Below are 16,298 nucleotides of genomic sequence, written 5' to 3'. Positions count from 1 at the left end.
AAAGTTGGGTTTTGGTGCCAGCTCACTATGCCAACGGGATCTGACGCCAGATTTTGAGGTCCTATCTCCAAATGAAATAATGAAATCCTCTTCTGGATGCTCCTTCAGGCTGGTCAGGCCATGGAAATGACTGCCAAAGATCCAGTGTTGGTGCATGTTCTCAAGGAAGCACTGAAGAGATGGCCAACACAGGAATTGCTGGGCAACTTCAAAGCATTTTGAATCCATAAACATGAGCTGTTTGCTCTTAAAGGATTTCTTCAGGGAAAATCATATTGCGATTCCTGAAGGATGTTGCTGAGTCATGTTAACCATGTTATACTCAGCAAAGGCAGGGATTGTGTGCCTGGAAATGTCTGTCTTGCATTTTGGAGAGTGGCTTGGAAATTTTCCAGCATAAAGAAACCTATAAATGAATGTATTACTTGCCATGCTGTGTGACACTGCCTGCTGAAAGCCCAGCCTTCCTAAGCAGCGCCCAAGAAGAAATGGTCTGGAATCTGTATTGATTTCTGAGGGCCCTTTCAGACAGAAAATTAGCATCCTAATTGGGGCAGGCTCACATTGAGAATGCCTCAGTGGAATTCATCCTCCTTAGGAACACCCACTGCCTCTGCCTGTGCTCCCTGAGGATCTGTGGCTGCTGCATCCCAGCCCTTCCCAGAGCACAGCTGTCCTCATGGGGTCAGGCGCTGCCCAAAGCAGCTTCACCTGAGCTGTCACACTCTGCCACACTGTCCCTGAGCAAGTGACCAGGCTGGACAGACAGGCAGCCAGAGAGCTCTGGGAGAGCTTTGGAGTTCCTCATAACTCAGTGTCACACGTGTGCCCTGAGAGCCAGGGTCTGACACCAGCTGGGTGAAACACCAGCTCCAGTCACTCCTCTGCCACTTCAGCCCTGAGCTGAGAGAGTCTGATGGGCAAGTAGAAGCTTTGGGGGGGTTTTCTGCATCACAGTTCATCATATGATAAACCCCTTCTGTCTGCTCAAAGCAGTGGAGCTGAGCAATATGTGCTCCTAAATAACCACTGAGATCCTTGTGCATGACTGAGATGAAACCAGGAGCATGGCACTTGAAGGACAAGCTAGTCCTGCATTGTTGAGCAGCTCAGGAGACATCAGTGTCCAAGCAATGCTGTCCTGGAGAGTATGGAACCTTCTCCCCTCCCCACTGGCACTGCTAACCCAGACACTGCTGCTGCTGCCTGGGGGAGAAAGTGCCACTCTCACCCTGTGGTTCACAGTCATTGTCCCCAAGATCCCTGAACTGCCACAAAACACTGGGAAACCACAAGAGGCTGTGAGAAGTCACCTAGACAGATGTCACCCCATGTGGGAGATAAAAAGGTGGGAGGAAACGAACCATGTCTGAAGGCCAGCCCTGGTTCTGGGTGGTGTGAACTTTCATCCTAAGGTATAATCTCTTCTTTGTGCAAAAGCATTCGTTTCTCTCCTTGGTCTCCATTCCCACTGTGGCAGCCAGGGACATGGGGAGCTGTTACCCTTGCTCATGTTAGCAGCAACAAAAAGTTCTGCTCCTGTGTGTCCTAGTCTGTCTTTGCTGTCCTTGTGTTTCTGGACTCATTGCTCTGCTTTTTCAGACGTAGTGACTTTGTTGGAACTGACACCTGGATCTCACTTAAATCTCTCTTCTTCAAGAGGGAATAGAGGAAAAAATAAGGCAAATGAGTGCACACTGAGAAATGCTGTGCACATTGTTTTGGAAGAGCAGTGAGGCCAGCTTCATGTAAATCTTGCTCTCTTCCAGTGCCATTCAGATGGGTTTAGTCATCTGCTCTTCTCTGCTACTCCAATACTGGGAATTCCAAGCCAGAAATGCTGGAGTGATCAATACCAAATGGTGAAAAGAATAAACCCTGAGCATGTTGTTGTGGCTGGCAGTGGACTGAGCGCGGCTGGTTAATGCGTCACGGCAGAGCCGACCATCTGCCCGTCCTCTCGTGCTGCAGAGAGGCACACCACAGAGCCACCAGAGACACAGCAAGCTTCCTGACCCTAAATGCCACCTGAGCTACCTAAAGCTGCCTGTTCCAGTCAACTGAATCGGGCAGCAAGGGTAGATAAAGGGCTGGCATCCAGACAAGAGACTGCGCCTTGCAAACATGGGAAACAAGAGGAGGAATACCTGACACTGCTGAGGGGAGGGAGGAAAAGCTGAGTTTTGGTTTTGTTTAGCTTTAGCTCTTGGTTAGTTTCTTTGTTTTGGAAGGTGAGGTGAAGCTGTGACTCATAAAATTACTCTCTCCTATGTGATGATGACTTTGGATGGCTCTGGCATCAAGCAGATTGAATCCTGTGTGTGGTACTGAGCAGACTGTGGGATATCTTTGTATCCATAATCTCTTTTTCCTGGTGTAGTAGTAATATAATGAGTAGAGCAAGAGAGTGGAAAAGATGATGAAAAATACTCTAAAAGAGAATTATCCCATGTGCCTTACTAAATATATTTGGGCTCAATGTTTCCCTTTGAAGACCACCAGTGCAGGGCCTGTGATGTACTTCCACCCTCAGCACTGGGCTGAGAAAAGAATGATATTCAGACCTGTGTTCCCCACATCCTTGGCATCCCCAGTGTGAAAAACAAGACTGTTTCCTCCTTGAGTAATTAGGAATTTAGCTTCAATTCTGCTGGTAAGAATGGTTTAATCTCTGTATGTCTAATTGCCCTTTAAAACCAACTTCAGTGATTCATAACAGATGTGTAAGAAAACACAGATTAAATACAAGTAACACATTTTTTCCTGCATACTTAATCATAGCTCTCCTGTGGTAAGTGCACAGGTATTTGTCTGTGTGGGTATGGATTTACCCTATTGCAGATATATGAACAGCCATGCAATAGGAAGTATTTGAGAAGAATATAGAGCCTATTTTGGAAAGTGTACAGTTCTTTTGGGAGACCCAGTTACATTTCTTTTTACTGATGCAGGTCTCTAAATGCTCCTCTTAGAAAATTGATCCTCTTTGTTTCTTCTTAGAAACTTCTACCCAGTACATAAAAAAGGAGGTTTGTTTTTTAACTTGGCTGTTACAAGTCTCGTTTGTCTCTTTTCTAGCCTCAAACCTGCTCTGCATTGTCCTTCTCATCCAAACAAGTATTTCCCTATTTTTGACCATAAATGTCACTCTTCTCTCTATGTCTTTAAATGTTATTGTCAGTGCTTTGAGCTGGGGCTGGCAGGGGAGGGATGAGAGGTGCTCACAGGGAGCTGCAGGTGGGTACATCATGAGTGCTTGTGGTGGCATGGTGACTTCTTGTTTTGTTCTTTGGTTCCTACGATGATCCTAATATTTCTTTTTCATCTTAATCTCTGCAGAGCAGTGAATTAATGTTTTCGTAGAAGTGTCTGTCATCGCCCAAGAACTCTATCCTGAGGGGAAAAGCTAATTCAGAACCCATCACTGTATATGTAAAGGTAGGATGACTCCTCATGTTCCCCACTTTGCATTTATCAACACTGATCATTATCTGCCATTTGCTCTCAGTCACTCAGTGGCTGAGAAGGGTTTGTGCATGCTTCAGAGGCCTGCAGTGTATCCAGTGGTTTTCAGGATTTCAAGCTTCAGTTGTCCTTTTAGCTGAACATTTTAATGTATTTTAAGCAGCTCTTGCTTTTCTTGGGTTCCCTTCTTCGCAAATTCTGAAAACACTTTTATTGCTTCTGAAGGATGCTGAGTCTGCCATACAAGCCATACAAGGGACCTCTTACTAACATTTTGAATCAAGTGCAAGGGTAAGTCAAGAGTAACAAGCTTCCCACTAATTTCTCCATGCTCATATCCAATTTTTTTCTCTACATCACACACAACATTTCTTGGTCTGTGCATGGTGTTTTAGTCAGCTCCTGCTGTTTTGTTTTCTGTCCTTACACCTTCTCTGCTATCAGGTTTAACCCTGCTGTCTCTGAAGCTGTCCCAAGGGGTGATCACTAACACAATTCTGCATTTTTCATCTGAACATGGAATCCATCCACAGAGATTGTGTTGCTCATTAATGACATTACCTTGTTATTCTGATTCAGCTTTAGTACATGACATCTGCTTTGTCTTTCAGTGTAATCAGCAGCAAGATGTTATTGTCCCTCTAATTATCTTTCTCCCATCAAATTTCTGCTACACCTATTATGTCAGGATCCATTAAAATCAGGTATCTAGTTTTTCTGTTCTCATTAATTGCTGTTGGAGTGCTGGTTTAGGAGCATGTACAGAACTGGCTTAGCTTTCTCTTTTTTCTGTGCTGTGTTTAGGTGAGACTTGATTTGTTTACTTGCTGTTTGCCATGTGCTACTTCAGCTCTGCCAGCCACGTTTTAGGCAATGCAGAATTGTTATTGCTTCATCTCTCCAGGATGCACCACCACAGGTTGTGTAGAGGACGTGCAGGAGGCACCTCCTACCTCTGCCAGGACAGTCTCTCATTTAAAAAGCCTCCCTGTAAGATTTTGGACTGTTCAATGCTCACTAGCCATGAGCATTTTCCTTCTGCAGGGTTTTGCCTTGCCTCAGCCTCTGTGGTCTCTGAAAAGCCAGGTTTATTTTGTGTGTGTGAGTTATCAGTAGGTAGGAAGCAGTGCAATGCAGGCAGCTGCTGGTGGCCTGCTGCCTTACCATTCCTTGTGGAATTGTTCCACAAAATCAGGTACCACAGAGCACTGGGGTAACTTGGCCAGGCTGCACCACACCTGTGAGGAGCCTGCCCTGGGAATCCTGCCCTGTGTTTGTGTGAGAGCCATCTCAAAGCTCTGAGCCAGCGCTGACATTTGAAACTGTTCCTGCAGCACTTCCCCACAGGGAAGAGCTCCTCATCTCCAGCTCTGGGCACTCCAGGTGCTTGCAAGGTCCCAGCCCCCACCAGCATCATTCCAGAAACTGCTGGGGGCACATTTCCTGCAAAGCCCTGCTCTCTCTCAAAATGCTTCCAGCACAAGTGCTGCTTCCAGCTGATTTCTCTTGCCCAAGGAGCTGGGCTGGGCTCACCCTCTGGCTGAGAGCTGGCAGTGATGCATGCATGCAGAGAAGGATGCAGGAGCTGCAATCCCCACACAGCAGGAGGAGGAACACCTGTGGTGTGTCCAGCTGTGGTGTTATGGTGTCACTGAAGCCATTTATCTGATCATTGATGGGACCTTTTGCTCTCCATTGTGGTGTCATGGTTCCCCTTCTTCACAACTTTTAAAACCACAACTTTTCAAACCACTTTTTCCAGAATTTTTCGTCTTGGTTTCTTCATTTTGAATGTATCCTCTGTGGCCTCTGGGGATTTTTCTTGGGCACAGATTTGAGGCCATGGGAATGGGATGACAGAATGTGCCCTGGAAGGAGGAGGAACATGGTGAGGAGTGTGCCAGCCTCAGTGTCCTGGTGGGGCAGCACAACAGGGACAGAAGTGTCTGTCCCTTGCTGAATAAATCACCCTTTTCTTCCTCCGGCAGAAAAATACTCAGCAGCAACAAAACTTTGATTAAGTTCTGTGGAGAAAATCCAGAAAAAACTGAGAACTGAAATATCAGGTCCAGCCTACTTTGACAGCTCCCTTCCAACTGCTTTTGGAAATATTTGCTGTCTTACTGCTCACGTCTGGAGTGAAAATTAGAGCACTTTGTGGGCCCAAACATCTGCTCAGTGAGAGCCCATTAAAAGCCTGGCCACTGTAACTAGCTATTGCTCTATCATTTTTATCAATAGCAAATGTAAACTCTCATAGGAAAATGTGGGTTTTTTCCAGTTAATATCTACCATCATGAAGCTGATTTTGCTAAGCAGCTTTGGCACTAAGAACCAGCAACAGCTAATAAATTCAATGTTAGGCTTATGAGGTTCTGACAGATTGCTGGCAGCTGCCTTAAATGCAGGAAAAAGCTCTCCTAGTGTGGGTTGGAAATGCTTATTTATACCATACTGTGGGTCTGTTTGCCCCAAATTTTGCTGCCTCCTTTTAGTAGATGTCAATGGTGAGATATATGACAAGGGTACAATAACTGATCAGAGATGCATTTTCCAGCTACACTGGAGATCAGCACCAATGCATAAAGATAGGAAGCTCAGCCATAAAGTATTAGATTTTTACTGTAAGAATTTTCATTTATGAATGCAAGGTTTGTGGTGAGGATGTGACTAGACCTCATCATGGATGGTTTTATTTACTGTGAGTTTTTATGGTAGTTCTTTTTCTATATCAGAGGGTTTTAAATAATCTGTAGGAGTTTAACACCACCTTGCTGTTAATTTGTGGTGGACTGAAGCAAAGATGGGTTGTGCAACTACACTGAGAGTGTTCTTAGCACGTCTTAAAAGTTGTGTCTTAAAAGTGAAAGATGATGTGCTCAGAAAAAGACATGGGCTTCAGGAGCCTCTGTTTAGCTTAGAAGTTGGTCAAACAGGGATCCTCTTTGGGCCAGGGATAACCAACTAAAAGGAAAACTTTGGGAAACCTGAGTGCTCAGCTGCAGAAATGGAGAGACATTGCAGAGACATTTCAGATAAAAAAAAATTGCAGAGACATTTCAGATAAACAACCACTTTTTGGTGGTAAGTGATGCTAAGAATATGTACAGAAAGTGAATAAGTTGCAGTCTCTTTGTGAAGCTAAGTTTAGTCTCAAATTTCCCAGTTACATGATTGCTTGTGATAACCACAATGTTTGAACTGAACTCAAATTTGCTATTCACTGTATTTCATCCTTTCTCATTGACTTGGACTGGCTGGAACTTAGTAGTTGATAAGCCTCTGCCCATTAAAGTCAATGCTGAGTGAGGGGATGAAGAAATTAAAGGAATGGGAAATTCCTTCTAACTGGAAAAGAGCAGATGAAATCAAGACATTAAAGAATTGTTCCGTGAAAGTAAATCAGGCATCAATTTTCTCTTCACATGTGGTGAAAGTAGCTCTGGAGAGTACAAGACTGATGGTGAAAATTCCAAATTAACCATGTTGCAGTGTCCAACTTGATGTACAGTTGTGGAATTTATCCTGGTTTTGTTTATGATTCTGATGGTCAGCACTTTCCATCTCTGACAAAGCATTCCCCTCTCTTTCTGTCAATATGCCTTACAACTCCATGGAAAGTATTCTGAAATAGATAGAATTTTCTTTATAACGCTACACAGAAAGAGCCTTCCTTCCTCAAAAAAGAAAAATAGAATTTTCTAGAAATATGCACTGACATCATGCAGCAACTCTAAAATTCTCCTGGAAAAAAAAATGCTGACAGCATTTCACACAACCAAAAGAAATCCTGAAAGTAAAGCACTAAATGCTGTTTTGGAAAGTGTGTGGGTGATGCCACCAAGCATTCTGCACCATAATGAAGTTCCAGAGAAAGGGGATAAAGCAGAAAAGCACCCCAGTGCCTTTAGAGCAGGCACCTTGTGCCAGCCCTGGTCTGTCTGCTGGAGGGGCTCGCTGTGCCCACAGCCCTGGGGAGGGAAGGCAGGGAGATTCCCTTCCCCAGCTGCCTTCCAGCTCCTTTCACACCCCTGTCCCTGTCCATTCTCTCTCCTCTCCTGTGTCTCTCCTTCAGGACCAGTCCTATTCCCATCCTAGGACGGAACTTTCTGGAACTTTGAGATCCTCGCTGCTGTTTTGGCAGCTGCACTAAAAAGCACAAAGTACCCCAGTGTATTACAGGAAAGTGCAGCTTTCAGCTCTGTGGCTCTGTGCCCTGCTCCTGATGATGCCTTAGGATTTTAGCTTTTATATCTTTCATGTATTTGTAACCCTACAGTTTTTAGTGTATAACTCCAAACTCCACACACAGTGTGAGCTGCTGCTTTCCCATTTTGGGCAGACACAATTCCTCTCCAGGCCTGGCAATCAAGGACACCTCACTGCCTCAGGCCCTGAGAGATGGAAACAAAAGTGAGTTGGGGGAGCAAATTTGGAGTAAGTTACTTTACAGCTGAAGCTGTAATTGGAAGATTAACCCCCAATATGCAAATGGCCCAAATTTATAAAAGTGTGAAAATCCATGACCCTTCATCCATTTTGGGTATAACACCTGGGGAGCTTTATCTGCCCTAAATGTACCTGAAGGCCCTTCAATAAATAGAACTGCTTTTTATTGCTTTAATTTTGTCTGGCCACTGTTTTTAGATAGCCCAAAAAGGCATCACTGAGTCCTTTTGTCATGTTTTCTAGCACAGAGTTTGTTTTCTGGTGGCTGCTGAGTGTTGAGCTGGTTTCATAAGAGCCTTTGTGCCCCAAGGTCCCATTTGTGTGTGTGAGATTTAACTGGGAGCCCATTAGCGACACTAAACCCAGGCTTGTTCTTCCCTTATGTGCATAATTTATTTGGGTTTGCTTACAATGAATTTCACAGAGGCTCTGTGGCTGTTTCTCTCCCTGCAATATCCCCCTGCTTTATTAGCAGTAATTGCCTTTCTTCCCGTTTTCCAGTGGATCAGCAATTCAGGCAAATTAAGGAAAATTGTTCCTTACACCACTTACTGCTGCTCCACCAAACGCGAGGAAGGCACCCTGTGCCCAAAAGGTTTTGGGAGTGTCTCAAGTGATCTGACAAAATATATGGGGCACGTTGTCAGCTGGGACCAGGATGGGCTCAGTTCACTTTAATTGAGCTCTACTGAGCATTTTTTTCCCCTTACAGATTTTCAAAAGTGAGGTAAATTGCTTCTGAAAATGAAAGAAATCTCAATAATCAATTAAACTTCAATACCAGGGTGAGGAAAATGGTTGCAACCTGCTTCCGTGCACTTGAATATATAACTTTTCACAAGGGTAAACCAACCAAAGAAGCATCTGGATGATTCCTTCTCACAAAGAGATATTTTGCTACTGTGACTGTATTTTTCTGACCATAAATGTCTTCATGAACTGAGGACACCATGCAGCATTTCCTTCCTCACTAGAGGAAGAAGGGAAATGTCTGTCTTACAATACAAATAAATATTTTTCTTGAAAAAAGCCATCTGAGTTAAGATCAAATAAATGACAGACCTGCACAAAGTGAGCAAGCAAGCCTTGGTGCTTGTTCCAGCTGGCTGTGTGTAACGTGGATGTGGGTTATTAACATGTGGGTCCCTGTGTGCTGGGGGATTCTGCTTCCCCTGGCACTCAGGTCCCAACAAGACACAACACTGATGCAATCTGTAAGATGGGAGGGAAGAAGCCTTGAATGTGTCCTCTTACCTTTTTCAGAAGCCGGGGCAAGGTCAATAAAACTTCGACATTTTTCACCTTTAAAAGAAAAGGATTATTTTAGGAGACAGAAGTGGGTTGGTGTCGCTCTGCCTCCTGTCTGAGCCTGGGGTTCCTGCCCTCACTCCCACCCCAGTCTCTCCCAGACCTGGGGCTACACTGCGGCACAAACCCCTGTGCCTCCCCCCTGCCCAAACCCCCTGTGCCCAAGGGCTGGAGCTCAGTGGTTCCTGCCCTCACTCCCACCCCAGTCTGTCCAGGATCTCGGGGCCATCTCACACTGGGGACAGACGTTCCCCTGTGCCTCCAGCCCCTGTGCCCAAGGGCTGGAGTTCCCTCGGGATCGCAGCCCTGGCTCAGGAGTGTGGGTTACAGGCACTGCAGGAAATCCTTCCTTGCTGCCCGAGCCCCTGCTGGGCCAGTGATGCTGTCCCCAAGGGCAGGAGCAGTGCTGGGCTCTGGCTAGGGTGACACAGGGACAAACACCTCAGCAGGTGGCACTGGCAGGGCATGGGCCTCTCTCACCCACCCCTTTGCCATCCTTCTTCTCATCACCAGACAATGCCTGTGCCCCACCCAGGGTGACCAGACCTCCCAGTGCTGGGGCACTGCCACAGGCACAGAGCTCTCCATACACAGATGTGACACACATGACTGAGACAAAACCTGAAGTACAAAGAAGCTAAGGAAATGTATAAATGTTTTTAAAAAATGTTTTAAAAGCACCCAAATGCCTTGCTGTGAGCATCACACCCTCTGCCCCTCCCTGTTCCCCACTGTAAATTAAATTCTCTCTGTTTAGGACACCACCTTGCCCTTGCAGGAATTCTTGAGGAGTTTCTGAACAGGAAATGTATCTTAGGGTGGATGCTTTGACCTTTCTTTTTACTTCTTCAGGTAACCAAAGATGATCAAATAACTCCTGTGCCCTGGGTGCATCCCTCCACCAAGTGTATGTGTTCCTTTTGACATGACGTCTCCAAGGTGTGCTGGCACATCTGCCAGAGGTCATGGAATAAAGTCCATTTTGCCCTTTAAGACTTTAATTAATGCAAAGGCAGCTATAGGACTAGGCTGTTTCTTTAAAATGAGCTTTGCTCATTTTTAATTACAAAGTTCAAAACACTAATTTAGGAAAGGTGAGCCATTAAAAAAGAATAAACAGTGAAATGCCACAGTGATGGTAAAGTCAGTGTATTTTTTTCTTATTTGTAATTCAGTATACATAAAAAGCAATATAAAGTGTCCACCTTTCTGGTGTCTTTGCTGGCAAGATTGAGATAAATGCAATCATTCAAATGATAGCTGTGCTGACAAAAGAACCTATTGCTATAATGCTATTATTACTACTTTTTATTTACTTTTTGCAGTTATAAATCCATGCTAAATACACTGAGAGGTGATGTGTACATAGTCCATTGTATAAGTAGCTATAAAAGAAAAGGTTCACTTGACACTGACATGCACATTTTGATATGTCCAGGGCAAGGATTTCTACTCTGTGAGTCCAGAGGACAGTCAAGAAAAGGAAGTGACACTTAGTTTGCCAAAGCACCATTTCTGTTTCCAAAGGGGTGGGCAGGGCAGGCTGTATCTGGCCAGTAGTGTAAGTTTTGGGGGAAACAGATGGAAAGGTAACTGCTGGATCACAGAAATTACCAGCCCTGCACATTTTCTGTTTGGAGCAGGACCTTGACTTTCCCCACCCAAATTCTGAAATGCTCCAAGGATGGTAATACTCATCCCTTACTGACACACAGATGTCACTAAGAGATGTTTTTCCTACTCTGGTACACTTCTGGAGAAGTGTTTCCTTATACCAAATCCAAACTTCTGTATCTGCTCTGACATCAGTGCAGTCATCCTTTGTCTGTTTGTAGGGACATGAACAAGGCCAGCTCCCCCAGATTCTTTACTTTAGGTTCCTGACCAAGAAATCCAGATAAGTAAGTGGACTATGAAAGATACTAAGGTGCAAGTAGAAAACATTCTCATTCAGAGCCTCTGAGTTTTAGGGTATGAGGTTTTCCAGGAATTTTATTGACATAAAATCAAGGGAATATAGGGAGAGTAACCTCTAGATTTGGACTTGATATAAGCAGATTAAGCAGGATTTTTCATTCTAGCCATATGGATCTGTGGTTTGGGTCTGGTTTTTGTGGGTTTTTTGTCAGATGTAAGTTATTACTTTTATCACAGTTTTATTTGAACATGACTTCAAGCTGTCTCTCACTGATCATCGCTCACTTGTGTTACAGTGAATTCAAAGCTATATTACTGGAAACCTTTAACAAATACCTGGTTCTCCAGAATGTTATCCCAAGAAAGGCAAAGCGGAATGGCCTTTGCTAATGGAAAAACGGCACAGGCTGCTCTGAGAGCTGGTGGTACCTTTCAGCCACCTGGCAGGGGACAGTCTCTGACTTACCAGTGTTTGGCTGCGGGACAGAGGAGAGGGTGGTCACAGGCTGCTGGGAGGAATGAGCATCCTCTTCCTCCCTCAAACTCAGCTTGCCCAAAACACCATCTCTCCCCGTGGTGAAGTCTCCAGTTTAATTAACATGGACACAAAGTGCTGGAGTGTCCAGAAAAAGTCCTTTAGGAGTCATAGCAAAAAAAATGGCTGGAGACAGAGAAGAGCCTGATGTCACCTCACTTTCAATGGCTGATTGTGCCTGGCTTGCTGCTGAAGGTCATAGTAGGAGCTGCACAAGCAGTTCCTGACTCTTCCTTTGATGTTCCTGCTGCTGGAGCACTGGAAAACCCTCTTCCATTTTCAATGGCAGCCACTGGTGGTATTTATAAAGCACAGTCACACTTGCACATGCAGACATGCATCTCGCTGAGAACTGAAGATGTCAGCAGTGCTTTCACTGTTCCTCTTAGGATTTATTCTAAGTTATTTTTGGGTATCTTGTATAACTGATCTCTTAAGCCCTCTTAAGTTTAATTTTAGACTTGGCAGAGTTTATCCTGCTGTGCTGTCCTTTTCCAGATGCATCTTCTCCCTCTAACCAGGCTCCTGGAGAGTCTTTAGAGAATATACAAAAGACTGTTCAGAGAAGCAACAAGAAGAGTCTTGGGGATTCATCCCCTGAGAGCCCTGCCTTCCCCTGTTTGTGGCTGTGATCCTGACAGAGAAGAAAGCCAAGGAGTGACCTCTCCTGCTCTTCACTGAAGCAGAAAGAAGAGGTGGGAGCTGGCTGGAATTCTCTGCACTTCCCCCCAAGAGCAGTGGCCATGAGCAGTGCACATGGGGCTCTGTGTAGCTCAGCAGTGACAGGGAGCTGCTGGAGGCTGAGCGGAGAGGGCTGACCAACACCTAAGCAGCCATGGGCAAAGCACTTGGCACCAGCTCCTTCTGTGGCTTCCCGAGGGTGAGGTAGAGAGCGGACCTGTAGACCTGTGCAAGTCCTTGCAAACGCACTCCTCCAAATCCCACTGACCCTGCAGGGGCTCTGCTGTGCCTCTGCTGGCCTTCCCAAGGAGGGGACATGTCACAGGGATCTGCAGGACTGGAAGATAGCTAGAGTCTAAAATTTATCTGTGGCTAATTAATCCTAATTAATTAATCTAATTCTGTATGTGTGCATGTCTATGAATGTTTCTAACTTGCTAGGGAGTTTCAAACTGGAGCAGCCAGAGAGTGGGAGGAGACACATCTGGAAAGACTGGTGGGTGGGGAAGTGTGGGGTAATAGATGCAGAGCCCATGAAAATATCTGAGGGACCACCAGTGGGATGTCCCCATGCATCTGCAGTGGGAAAAGAGGTGGAGGTGTTCCAGCAGGATCTGCAGAGCTGGACAGGCAGAGGAGGAAGAGGAGCGAGTTTGGTGCTGGGGGGGATGTTTCTGTGGGTGCTGATCAAGGCACAGCTCTCTCTGAGGGTCTGTGTGGTCAGAGACATCAGTGTCAGCCTTGCACACATGTGTGTGTGTGTGTGTGCCCAGCCTGGATGGAAAGGGCCCAGTAGCAAACAAGGAAAAATAATTCCCTGGGACTTCTTTAAGCTTCCTGCGATCATGCTCAGCATCCTCTCAGACAAACTCTCTGTGACTTCCCCATCCTGTGCAGCTGGGGAAGCTCCCTCAGCTCTGCAGGGTGAATGCTTTCCATCTCCAGGGCAGTGTGTACTGAAGAAAGCTCAGCTTTGGGCTGCTGTGTGGTCTCAGGAAACAGAGGAAGGTGTGGATTTGATCCATCAGTGCCAGGGACACAGAGGAAGTTGTGGCAATATTAAGAGATAATCTCTGTGTCTTGCTTGCAGCTTGAGGCCCATACTCCTTCTCCTCCTTCCTGCTCACAACATGCTGGGAGGCCTGAGCTCCCAACCTTTCCAAGCCTGAGCACGTTCTCATCATGGGAACTGCCTCCTGTGTGCAATGTCAGACTGTGTGAGGAAGGTGCAGAAGGCTGTGCAGGGCAGGCCCAGTGTGAGGAAGGTGCAGAAGGCTGTGCAGGGCAGGCCTGCTGGGGCAGAGCCTGCCTGGGGCAGGGTGAGCTGGAGAGAGCAGGGCAGTGAGGAGGCACCGCTGGCCAGAGCTGCACAGGGTGGAGGGTCACCCATGGTGGGTGGGTGAGTCCCCAGACACCTCCCTTTCCCTACAAAGTAGGGCTGCTCCATCACCTGCCCCACTGAAGGGTCAGTGTCACACACACAGGGCCAGCTGGGACTCTGCTGGAGGCAAATCCTCACACCTTTCCAAGGCAGAGCTCGGAGTTCAGCTCCTCTCTAGCCTGAAGGAAGCCCAAGTTCCCCCAAGTTCAATCCTGTCAGAAAATCGAGGCAAACAGGTCCTAAAGAACCATCAGGTCCCACGGTTTGCTGGCTCCAGGGCCCGGCCCTGCCCTGCCCACCTTGTGGGTACACCAAACATGCCTGGCTGGGGCTCCCAGTGTGGAATTCCTCCTGGGCCCATGGAATTAGAGAGCTGCACAGGGCAGCTGAAAGCAGGTCTAGGTGCACAGAAGTTGGGTCTGAACTCCAGCACACAGACATTGATCCAAGCCCTGTGTGCCCTCTGCCTTTAAGCCTTTGGGAGAGCCATACTCTACTCCTTCCACCTAAAAGGTGTGCTTTGTTTGCTCCTGTCCTCCGGACCTCACACAGGCCAGGAGCCTGGTGGTTGAGACTGGAAATGAGGAAAAGGGCAGAAAAAACACAAAAAAAAGCACTTCAAGACAATATTCTGTTTCTAACATGGCTGTTGTCATAGCAAAGAGCAGAATTTGATGTTCTGGGTCCTACTTATTGGTCCTGCATTCCTGAGTTCTTTCCTCTCTGAGCCAGGGGTAAAGGCCTGATTAATAATGACAGTAGCAAAATAAAAACAACCCTGAAAAATCCTACTTTGTGTGTCTTGCAATGACACGGTTTGAAAATATTCAAGTTAAATAAATTGACTTAAAAAAGAAAACTGGTAGTTCTGGCTGAACTCTGTTATAACTCTGCTCTTCATCTTGCAAAAAAAAAAAAAAGAAGAAAGAAAAGCTGTCTGTATCCACTTACTCTGCATAAAATTTTACGAGTTCAAAAGTGCAGTTATGATGGAAATTTAAATGATTAAATTTCTTTTAAACAACATTCCCTTTTAGTAACACCCTGGCTCCCAGCCTACGACAGACAAGGTCCCCTTTTTTCTCACTAGGCCCTAACACATCTTTATCTCTCCAATTATATCTGGAGTCATGTGATTCTGATGAGATCCCACATTATCTACTGAGAGTAAAATCATTGAATTTGTCTAAAAAAAGACATAACCCTCAAGGGATCCCAGCCTAGACAAGGCTGAGGACTCCAACATAACTTCAGTGAAAAAAAGTACTACATGAGGGAAAATACAGGTTAATAGGCTCACTCAAACTGAGTTGTATCAGGTTAATTACCAACTGAAATATTCAAACTTTGTTTAAAGTCATCTCAGAGCACTTAATTGACTCTTTTTTCCCTAACGAAAAAATTGAGTGTTAATCAGTAAAATCAACATTTTCCAGTTGACCCTGTTGATTTTGCTGCAGCAATATTTTCTTCTGAAAAATAAACAAGCTCACACAGAATTGCACAAAAATAAGTCTTGAACTATGCAGATAATTATTTTCTCTTCCTCTGACAGCTGCCACTCATTGCTGCTGCCCATCAACGTTTCTTCTACCTCTAAATATCTTGAGAATTTGCCCAATTTCTCAGGGATTACTCACAGCCTGTACTGCCTTTGGGTTTGCTTTTAAACCTGAATGTTGTGCTGCTGTTCTCCTTCAGCAAATCCAATCCCTTCCAACTTCCTACGTCTCCAAGTGGGAAAATGTAAAGCTTCCCACTTTTCCATTTCAGGCATGCACTTCTCAGTTTGCACATTCCCAAAGGAATGTTGCTAATTTTACCCCAGAGGTCCCATTCCCACGGTGGGGTTCCCTCCTGGGGGGTTGGAGCAGGGAAGGGCTGGGCAGGGCAGGGAGTGTGGGCAGAGCTGGGAATGCTGGTGCTGCTGCCTGGGACTATGCCATGGCAACTGCTTGTTCCAGGCTGCAACTCTCCCTGATGTGAAAAAAATCTTCCCCAGCATCTCAAAGCAAACATCTCCACGGGCTGCTCTCAAATCATGTCTAATTGAAAGCCAGCCAAGTCACAAGATTCAGCTGATTATCTTGGTAAGACCTGGAGGATGTGTACACACATCCATCATTTGGAGAGCTGGGAAGGAGTTTGGGTTTCCAAGTGATTGTGAAAATCGGGGGAACGGCACTGCTGAGAGAGGTTTTCAATGATTTTGGTGTCAAATTAGAGCTGACTTCATTAAATCAAGGAGCTCTGAGTTGATTTAAGCGCTTGAAGCTGTAGAATGGGAAGGGGAGGGTTTCACCTGCTCATCCCAGGGGTGACACACTGTGCTGACCCTGAGCCAATGTAAATATGTATGCCAAAATAAACTAGATATTGGCAGTCCAGGATACCTGAGACACCCAAAAAAACTGGGAAAGACAAACCCCAGTGCTCTTCACAGAGGATGTAGCTGCTGTATGTCCCTTATCACATGAAGCCTTTCCTTCTCCCATCATCCTGTGCCTGCCCTGGCTGCTCTTTGGGTTGAGATTTCCTGTTTTTCCAGGTAGGAACCCCTGG

At 45.7% G+C, this 16,298-nt stretch overlaps 1 protein-coding gene across 1 annotated transcript in view; it reads right to left on the bottom strand.

Annotated features, from left to right (window-relative positions):
- The window catches only part of GSG1L (GSG1 like), a 47,334-nt gene that overhangs the window by 21,720 nt on the left and 9,316 nt on the right, over positions 1–16,298 (bottom strand). The window contains exon 2 of the mRNA XM_041462211.1: positions 9,169–9,216. Coding sequence (XP_041318145.1) covers positions 9,169–9,216 — 48 coding nt within the window. The remainder of the gene's footprint in view (positions 1–9,168; positions 9,217–16,298) is intronic.

Source organism: Pyrgilauda ruficollis, unplaced genomic scaffold, assembly GCF_017590135.1.
Source record: "Pyrgilauda ruficollis isolate IOZ18807 unplaced genomic scaffold, ASM1759013v1 scaffold16, whole genome shotgun sequence".
NCBI lineage: Eukaryota > Metazoa > Chordata > Aves > Passeriformes > Passeridae > Pyrgilauda > Pyrgilauda ruficollis.
The sequence above is the reverse complement of the archived record's forward strand: the minus strand, read 5'-3'. Positions and strand labels throughout refer to the sequence as shown.